General features: G+C 36.3%; 2 protein-coding genes across 4 annotated transcripts in view; one reads left to right on the top strand and one right to left on the bottom strand.

The window, feature by feature from the left end:
* LOC107675873 (proline and serine-rich protein 3-like) overlaps positions 1-4078 on the bottom strand; it is a 10405-nt gene extending 6327 nt beyond the window's left edge. Inside the window, exons 1-6 of one of the 3 annotated variants that reach the window (XM_016470371.1) lie at positions 4018-4078; positions 3694-3780; positions 3511-3622; positions 2891-3183; positions 1828-1982; positions 1582-1697 (exon numbers count right to left, since the gene is read on the bottom strand). In XM_016470371.1, the coding sequence (XP_016325857.1) occupies positions 1582-1697; positions 1828-1982; positions 2891-3183; positions 3511-3622; positions 3694-3704 (687 nt within the window). In that variant the 5' untranslated portion in view covers positions 3705-3780; positions 4018-4078. The other 2 variants (XM_016470373.1, XM_016470372.1) reach the window with 2 other exon arrangements.
* A 114-nt stretch (positions 4079-4192) lies between these two features.
* LOC107675874 (protein lin-37 homolog) overlaps positions 4193-10056 on the top strand; it is a 6656-nt gene continuing 792 nt past the window's right edge. Inside the window, exons 1-8 of the mRNA XM_016470374.1 lie at positions 4193-4271; positions 5057-5110; positions 5190-5256; positions 6422-6472; positions 6619-6648; positions 7525-7610; positions 7937-8094; positions 9530-9661. Coding sequence (XP_016325860.1) covers positions 5077-5110; positions 5190-5256; positions 6422-6472; positions 6619-6648; positions 7525-7610; positions 7937-8094; positions 9530-9661 — 558 coding nt within the window. The 5' untranslated portion in view covers positions 4193-4271; positions 5057-5076. The remainder of the gene's footprint in view (positions 4272-5056; positions 5111-5189; positions 5257-6421; positions 6473-6618; positions 6649-7524; positions 7611-7936; positions 8095-9529; positions 9662-10056) is intronic.

The raw sequence follows: 10056 nt of genomic DNA, 5'->3' as shown, positions 1-10056 counted from the left end.
GCTTTCACCGTGGACGAAGCAGAGTCCAGCCCGGGGTCGTACACATGTGGTTGCCGCAAGCCCACCGGCCGCTCCTTTGTCGAATCCACCGGCCGCGCCATTCTCAAGCCCGCCCGCCACTGCTCACTCTAGCCGCCGGTCTCCGCTCACTCTAGCCCTCCGGCCTCCGCTCACTCATGCCCTACGTGTGTTTCGTTGTGAAAGTGAAACTACATTGTTTGGTCTTCCAAAAGAGGACAAGACTAGAAATCAGTGGTTAAGTTGTATTTACAACACTGTTCCATAACACTTCAACCCAAATATTAATTTGCGTGCAGCACATTTTATGGAGAACTGTTTCCTGATCCTGGAAGAGTAGACTACAATGTTGTTTGTCATTTCTCCGATCACAAATGCAGACATGGTTTTATGTTTACGCGGCGCGATGCAACGCAACGCATAAAAAGACAGTATGAGTCATTATAATCCATAATTATGTCCCCACTGGATGCAACAAATGCCTAGTCTATAATGGGTTTTCATGTTTATGAATCGTCGCTCCGGCCGGACAGTGCATCACAATATGGTAAGGGGCGTAACATTTCCGTCACACACTTGAGGTATTCGGCCAATCACAACGCACTGGATAGCTGGCCAATCAGAGCACACCTCGCTTTTCAGACTGATGAGCTTTGTAAAAATCGACGCGTTTCAGAACGGCGGGGCATAGAGGAGAAACCATAATATACAGTATGTAGAAAATAATGTGTTTTTTTAACTTTAAACCGCATAAACACATTTCATTACACCAAATACACAAAATAATGTTCTTTTTAGCAACATAATATGACCCCTTTAACATGTAAGACAGAAAGTTAAGCAAAGCATTCCAATATTGCCCCTGCAGATTTGTGCAACATAGTAACAAGATAAAATAAGGTCGAATAAAATTTGTTTCATTGTGTTTATCATTTGGTACTTAGCGAATTTATCCATTCATAAAGTAATATATAAATGTTTGGGGTCGATGTAAGATTTTTTTAATGTTTTTTTTTTATGTTTATGCCCACCAATGCTGCTTTTATTCAATAAAAAATACAGTGAAAACAGCAATATTGTGAAATATTGTTAGAGTTTAAAATAACAGCTTTGGTAAGATATTTTAAAATGTAATTTATTCCTGTGATGCAAAGCTGAGTTTTCAGTAGCTATTACTTTAGTGTCACATGATCCTTCAGAGATTATTTCAAATATGTTGATTTAGTGCTAAAGAGAAAAAAAAAACGTACTGACCTCAAACTTTTAGAAAGGTATACACACTCCTGCTCTAAATAAAGAACCTCATGGAGGAAGATTTTACAGCAACCACCACTAGATGGCGACAGTCATCCACGATGCTACATTACAGCATCTGGCAACATGTGAAAATATATATATGTCTTCTTTTTTTTATTTCATGAACAAAATTCAGCTGCATCTGCAACATATAAAAGCCCTACAGCAATATAAACTGTATAATATTTGTCACCCTCTTTAACACATGGTCAAAATGCCTTCAGCTTTTCTAGGCAAATCAGTTGTTCAATTTTATGCAAAACTCACCAGCATACTAAGGTCAAGCATTTGTCTAGCTGGAGACAGCGTGGTTTCATCATGCAGTGGCTTTGAGATTGGGCTCTGGGTGCTGGCGGGGCCATCCTTCATGAGGTCAAGTGGTGCTATAAACAGGACATACATAAGTAAGAATCTAAGTACAAAGGAAGAGCGTGATTTGTGCACTGAAATAATTTACAATATCAACCCACCGAAAACGTATTATTAATGACAGACGTATTCTTTAAAGCACACCTCTGATATATTTCTCTGATGGGTGTGCTGGTGTTGAACTGGATGGAGGGGATGTGGACATCCACCAAAACGGCTGGTCATCTTCTGCATCAGTTGCCTGAAGGCGTCTTTCGTCTCGACTCTGTGGCTTTCCGAAACGGAAGCGTTCAATGTACCTTGAAGGATTTAATTGCAAAAGGATGTCATATAATTAACAAGCAACAACATACCCTTTCAAGGTAAACATAACGCTTGCATTAAACACCCTGGATATGCTCATCTGAGAATAATGTGTCACCACATGTGGCAACATTACTTCAGCTTTCCTTTAAAAAGAAAGGATGATACTGTTTATATTTTAAATGAATGGCTCACTGCGTAGCAAATGGTGAGTGAAATTACTCTATTTTAGACAACAAGGTCCACTTCCAGATGTAAAAATCTTTTTACAACAGACCTACCATGACCAAGATCTTGAATATATTTAATGTACTTATTTAAAACATTTAAAACAGTAATATTATGAAATATTATTAGAATTTAAAATACTTGTTTTCTATTTGAAATTTTAATATGTAATTTATTCCTGTAATGTGAAGCTGAATTTACAGTATCATTACTCCAGTCTTCAGTGTCACAAGATCCTTCAGAAATAATTCTAATATGCTGATTTGCTGCTTAGGAGACATTTCATATTTTTAATCAATGTCGCAAACAGTCGTGCTGCTTAATATTTTCTGTGAAAATCATGATACATTTTTCTCAGGAGTCTTTGATGAACAGAAAGTTCAAAAGAACAGCATTTGTTTGAAATAGAAACATGTTGTAACATTATAAATGTCTTTACCATCACTTTTAGTCAATTGAATGCGTCCTTGCTAAATAAAAGTAATAACTTCCTTTAACTAACCCGAAACGTTTACAGTCATTTATATCTCTAAATATAGTCAATAGTTGGACATCATACCATTGCTGCTTCAGTAGTTCAGATGAGCCTTGTTTTCCAATTTTAAAACATTTGATTATAAAGGTTTATTTATCATTAAAAGTGATATTGCCATTACAGCACAATGATTTCCCTTACTTTGCAAGAACTGAGGGTTCCTTTGCCTCAATTATTGTTGGTGCAACCATGTTTCTCATGGCTTGTATCTGAGCTTCAGAGCAGACAGAAGTGTTAATGTTGTCTGTAGAGCAACTCAGGTCAGTAGAAGGCCAAGACTCGGAGTAGCTCAGCTGGCATTGAGTAGAAGGAGGACAGAGCAGGACACTACGTGATCTTTCATGGAAGACCTGGTCCTCCGTCCTCAAAGGTGATGCCCGAGTAGGAAGATCTGAAGGACTGGGTGACTCAGAAAACCGGACAGGACTCAAGACCTGCGATGTGCAATCCAAAAAACAACATTACCATGAGTTTTTGCAAGTTAAAACTTTGTTTTTCTAATCTCAGCATTCACAGTAGAGACTAGTCTACTACTAAATAGTGCACAGTGCATAGTGCATACTGTAGAGAATAAAATGCACTATGCAATGTCGAATGTTTCAAGCAGTAATACTTCCTATATTGCAGTTATTGTACTTTTTAGATCGAAATGTAAAAATTGTGGGGGGAAAATGTAGAATTTCTCCAATGCAAACCAAGAAAGAGTCACAAAATACACAGGCACATAAAACATAAAGTGAATGCAAAGCCAGTTCTCTCACCAGTCTTTTTTGTTGCTTTGGGATTTTTCTGGATCTAGATGGACTGTAGTGGCTCCTGGACAAAGGGGGATCCGGAGGAAATGGATTCTGTCTTGTGAAAACAGCTGCGCCTCTAAGAAAAGTGACAATGTGTAAACAAAATGTAAACAAGTTTAATGTGACAGGATTTGACATCCAACCCACCTTGATCTCATAGCGTTCGTGCAAACCTGTTCTGCTTAATAAAAACAATGGACGCACGTTTCGTCATACTGTAGGATCCATGAATGTCTAAATAAAGACACAGCCGTTTAACAAAACTACATGACAGTGTTTCTGTGTTGCATGAGTGTATCTTAACCGTCGCGTGATTACGTTACTATGGGATTAAACGGTCTTTTAGCTCACTATTTAACAAGCTATACGCTATTTAAACTCTCACAAACAAACTAGATCTGAATATAACCATAAACTCATTGCAAATATGTTGTATAATTTGATGTTTGTCAAAAAATGATCTCAGCTTACTTTTCGAATTGTGTGACTGTGATGTATCCTGGGATATGTAGTCCGAGAACTGTTGTTTACGTTGTGGTCGAAGACAGTTGACCAGCCAATAGAGTGGCGTATTTTGTGATCGACAGCAATTTTAACCAATAAGAGCGCTGCGCTCTCATTTGCTGCAGCCAATGACGACCCAGGAATCTCATTGCGCGCGGAAGAGGAATGTCGGATTGTGACAGAAGCGGCTCGTTGTCAGTCTCTCAGCTAAGGAGTGGAAGGTGAATAGCGTGTTGTTTTGGATTTATAAAGTGTTTTTACATTCCAAATGATGTTATTTAAAGTATTATGGTATTGTTAAGGTATTTATGAAGTTGGCGAAGATTTTAAATACCGTTAATGAAGAATTTAAGTGGTTTCCTAGCTAGCTAACGTCAGCTGTTTATATCATTGTAACGTTTAGCAAATGGCTGCAATATAACAAAGAGTGAAAAATTTAAGGGGGTCTGAATACTTTCCGTACCCACTGTATATACACACACACACTCACACACACACACACCCACACACTGCATTTATAATTACTACCATATACATAAACACTACTATTACTAGTGTGTGTATACACACACTGCATTTATAATTACTACCATATACATAAACACTATTACTTGTGTGTGTGTGGACCTGGACCTGACTGTATATACATATACAGTCAGGTCCAGAAGTATTCGGACACTGACTGAGTTTTTGTGCTTTTACTTTTATATACCACTACAATGGATTTGAAATAAAACCAAGATGTGATTGAAGTGCAGACTTTTAGCTTTATTTTAAGAGGTTCCACAAAAATATGACATTTACCATGTAGGAGTTACGGCCGTTTTAAGCAAAGTACCAGTGTTTGTGTGTGTGGGAGGTTGGGTATATCAAAAGTATATCAAACTGCAGCAAATTACCGTAATTTTACAGTAATTGTGTTCGCGAATTTTGTTTACAGTAATCTTTTATATTAGTCATATAGTAATTAACACATCACTAAATCCTCATATTAATAAAATTACAGGAAACAAACCAGGAGGTACAATGCTTCACTGTAAAATCAAGACTGAGAAAACAGGTGAGGTTGCAAACATAAGCTTCTTTTTTCATTTCTATTGTGTAGTGTTTTGTGTGGTAAAAAAAAAATTATTTTGCAGATGCTGGGGCTCGAAACCGCCTTGATGCAGTATTGCAAGGTTTGGTTGAGAGGAGTGACAGTGAGAGGTTAGTGCATTAATGTGTCTTGAGCTTTGAAAGCTCCAAACTGTAACAGCGAAGCTACAAATGGACCTCATGTAATTAAAGCTCATTAGTGATGGGTCCACTTTAGAAGATTGTCTTAATGTAATATCGTACTGTAAAAATGTGTCTCACTAAAAGTGAAAGTGCTGCAAAATGTAAAATAACAGTCTGTCAGAACAGAATTAATGTATGATATACAATGTTAGTGACACAGCGATTCAATTCAACATATTGTCACAAAATGTAAGATATATTATCGCACAGCTGACTTTACTCGCATACATACTGTACACTCACTTGTTTTTATATTGTCACAAAATGTTAATTATCGCCCAGCTCTACTCTTCCAAATGTGACTTTAAGACATGGAGATATTATAAAAATTTACATCATGATTTTATGTAAATGCTGCTTTAAAACAAAGTGTATTGTGAAAAGCACTATAGAAGTAAAACTAAATTGACTTTCCAGTTTCAATATAAAACTTGTAATGTCTATTGTAACAAAATTATATTTTTAACATTTTCTTTCTGTGCCAATATATTTTAACTTGGCAAAGAATCCCCTATCAATAACATATTTTACTCCTGTTTTGTATCCTGAGAAAACATATCAGGAATGTCACGCTCGCCACCTGCATCCCTAAAGTATTTGGAATCTGGTGTTTTTTGGAATTTCCACAGAATTGGAGAACCAAATTTCTAGGACAACAGGAAGTTATTAGGAAATCTGAACAACTGGATTCTCTGAAAATAAAGACCATTTATGGCATCCCAGAGATTTGGTTTCCACTGAGCTCAGAAAAATATTTGGTATTGATTAATAGCTTTCTTGTTAGAATCCATTTACATTTCAGCTGTCTGAATAATTGCCACCCTAATAGTCTGAGGTTGTTTACTGCTATAATTATGTTTGTGGAAATACTCTCTTGTTTCTCATGTTTTCCTTTTTTAAAGGACAATCAAATCATTGATCATCAACAGTAATGCTTTAATTTGTTTCCTGCAAACCTTTCAAAATATCCGGAATTGTAACAATTCAGGAAAGGAATACTGGCAATACATAACTTTTATAAAGTAGAGAGCAGTTGTTTGGGGAAAATTGCCATTTGTATAATCCTTTGTGCTCTTTCTTCCTTTTCCTGCAGAGAGCAGAATGAAGAGGATTCTGGGAAAATGGTGGCAGACTCTTTGAGCAAGTATGCATATACATTGTTTTTGTGTGACTGATATAAACATTTTCCTCTTTTGACCAGAAAAGTGTTGAAGATGTAAAATGGTTAAAGATTTATTTAACAGTCATATGTAATGCACATGAAATATTTTATTCCTTTCTCTTATACAGGGATTTGTCGCCTTCTTCTGCAGGGAAAAGGCAAGCAGAATCTTCTTTGACCTTTACTTTGAAGGAATAGTTTCCCCACAAATAAACAATTGCTGAAAATATACTCACCCTCAGGTCACCCAAAATGTAGATGTGTTTGTTTCTTCATCAGAACAAATTTGGAGAAATTTTGGAGAAATTAAATTACGTCACTTGCTCACCAATGGATCCTCTGCAGTGAGTGGGTGCCGTCAGAGTGAGAGTCCAAACAGCTGATAAAAGCACCACAAGTAATAGACACGACTCCAACCCATTAATTAACGTCTCCTGAGATAAAATGCTGCGTTTTTGTAAGAAACAAATTCATCAAGACATTTTTTACCTTCAAAAATTCCTTAATATTGCTTTCTCCAGAGAAAAGTCTGAATCAGGTGGGAACTATGCACAGATCAATACTAAACAAATATGCTGGTGTATTTTGATGGATAATCTTTTATTTAGAATGGATTATGGACTCATATTTTGGCCATAAGTGACGCTTTATAGTTAAAACGTCTTAATGGTGGATTTTTTTTTAAATTATAAATGCACAGCTTTTCACTTCACATGACATTAACTGATGGACTGGAGTCATGTGGATTATTGTGATGTGTTCTGACGGCACCCATTCACTGCAGAGCATCCATTGGTGAGCAAGTGATGTAATGCTAAATCTCTCCAAATCTGAAAAACCATTGCAAATATATCATAAATATTCATTATGTCAACTAGCCTTACTACCAGCTGTGTGTACACTTCTTAAGGCTATTCAACATTCGAAGTGTGCTTTGTAAATATTTACAATAGTAATACTAACAGAACAGCCTAGATTCATTCCTAAATGGTTTGGTAGAGTTTGCTTTAAGAGACCCTTTTTGCCTTTCACAGACCATCATCACGATTTCCACAACACAGAAGGAAGAAGCGTAAAGAGATGGATGATGGTCTGGCAGAAACCAACCAGCACAAACAAAGTAAGACCAAAGAAGAAACAAATAGTGATGTGTAGGTTGAATTAGGTAATGTGTAAGTAAATTTGAAATAAATGGCAATAAGTGCAGAATTTGAATTCTCCCTATGTATATAGGCAATTTTGTATCTTAAAGATAAGTAAAATGTTTTATCATTTCTGAGAAACACCATTGGGTTTTCTTATCAGTCAACATGTGTGGTTGTTGAGGGACCTTTATTTCATGCCAAGGTTTAGAGAATTAAATGGAAGGTTTTTTTTTTAAGTCTTGATCTCGTAAGACCCATTTCCTGTTTTCTTACATGCTCCACATCTTGTCTTCTCCATCAGATGCTTATATTATCAAGTTATTTGACCGCAGTGTGGACTTGGCTCAGTTCAGCACCACCATGCCACTCTATCCCATTTGTCGGGCGTGGATGAGAAACAACCCATCTATGCAAGAGAGAACAGCGTCCAGCCCCCCTCACAGCTCTGGGGAGGACGAGGTCACACCCAGCATTCGCTCTGCAATCATTTTAAATACTCATCCCCTTCAGATCATTGAACTGCTCTGGGGTGCGTTTCCCATAACCATCGTTAGCTAACTATGGTCGTTAGTTCCATTGAATTCTATTGGCAACGACGGAACTTGTGACCATTGTTTTTAGGAAACACACCCCAGAATAGCATGGTTGTTCACTTGTTGATTTTCGAAGAGGGATGAATTCCAGGTTAAATACAAGCTAAAGTCTCTCTCATATTGCCATTTTTCCACAGATAATGACAAATGCTTCCATTAATGTACTTAAAGTGGGACTCAGTAGGGCCACTGTTCTATTTTTGTTATAGCACATTCATTGTGCACTTAAAATTGTGTTTGTTTAAAATGTTTACAGTTGTCTAAATAATATTGTGGAAGTGGGACTGTTTTTGTTGGTGGATGAACATCTGTTTATATAATTCTGACATTCCTTCTAACCCCACAGAGTTCCCACAGTCCTAGAAATACCAGGCAATTTCAAATTTGTGATTTTCCAGACCTGGAATAGTCATTTAAATGTCTACAGTCAATGTGCATTTTTTGTTGATAAGCTCAGTATTTCTTCAGGTAGATCTCTATATAGTAATTTTTAACAAGTTCTCATTGAATCAAATGACTTGAAAAGCCAAGTGAGGGACCCCTGTTGTAAAGTCTTGTTGCACTATAGACCGTGGTTATTAAAGGGAACTAAAATAACAAAAAAATAAATTAAAACCATAAAAAAAAAACACTTTTAATAACATTAACTGAAATAAAATATTAAAAGTATAAAATGTACAAACATTAAAAAATAAATAAATAATAATAATAAATAATTAACTTGATATACTAAATAACTAAAACTGAAATAAAAATTAATAAGCACACACACACATACAAATATGAATAAAAACAATAATAGTATCTATAATATACAACACTGCTGTAGTCCTGCTTTGCAAGAGCATTGCTTAAAATCTTTTTTCAAAATCATTATCTTTGTAAATCATGTCAGGCAGCTTGAGTTTTATTAAACTTGGCACGCTCATTTAAGGTGCGGTTGGCTCACCTCATTTTTCTCTAGTCGTAGTTTGACCTTGAATCAAAAGAAGAATAAAAATGCCTTGGCACTATAGTATAATATATTATGTAACTGTCCAGTAACTTTTTAATAGTAAAGCTGTTATCAATTGTTGCTGTTAATAATGCTGCTACATCCGGCTACATTTTCCCATCTGAATTCAGTTACCCAGTGGAGAGATAAATTCATCTTTTTCCTTTGAATTTGCCTAGAAGGCTCCTTTCACCACTGAGAAATGTCCTTGGCTTCACTTGTTTAAAAAAAAAATTATATGAGTAATTTATGCCAAAACAAGCATTACAATTGTGGGAAACTGCTCTTTGATTCTTAATTCTTTCAGATGACTGACATGCTGAATGGCAAAGCACAGAACGTGTACAGGCTTCCTCCACCTGTTTCCTGTCCAGTAGGTTCAGCTGGTGAACCTGTCAATCTCAGAATTCCACCTGTAGAGAAACCTACAGAGAGCCAGGTGAGCTGTGGTAACTGTTGTGTCACACACAGTCTACAGCAGTGTTTCCCAACCTTTCTTTAGTCGCGGCACCCTTTGGAAATGTTAACAAATTTGTGGCACCCTACAAAATTAATTTTGTCACAATATTTGAATTTCTAACTTCGATATGATACTTTGAAAAGTATAGATATTCGGTACAGCAGGGAAGAACTGCAGAATATACTGTCATACTGATATTTTTAATATTATTACAAAATTTTGTCCATCGGTGGTGGCAATTAGTAGGCTAATTTCTAATGAAGAGACCAATTTATATGACAGATTTTAATGTAGGCTTTTATTCATATGTAAACATTGTGAGATAGCTAGTTATAATGGTAATTAAACAAAGTTTTGCTTTTACAGCTGGGTAA

This window comes from Sinocyclocheilus anshuiensis, unplaced genomic scaffold (assembly GCF_001515605.1).
Source record: "Sinocyclocheilus anshuiensis isolate Anshui unplaced genomic scaffold, SAMN03320099.WGS_v1.1 scaffold1832, whole genome shotgun sequence".
In the NCBI taxonomy this organism is placed as follows: Eukaryota; Metazoa; Chordata; class Actinopteri; order Cypriniformes; family Cyprinidae; genus Sinocyclocheilus; species Sinocyclocheilus anshuiensis.
This window is presented reverse-complemented; position numbering and strand designations above follow the sequence as displayed.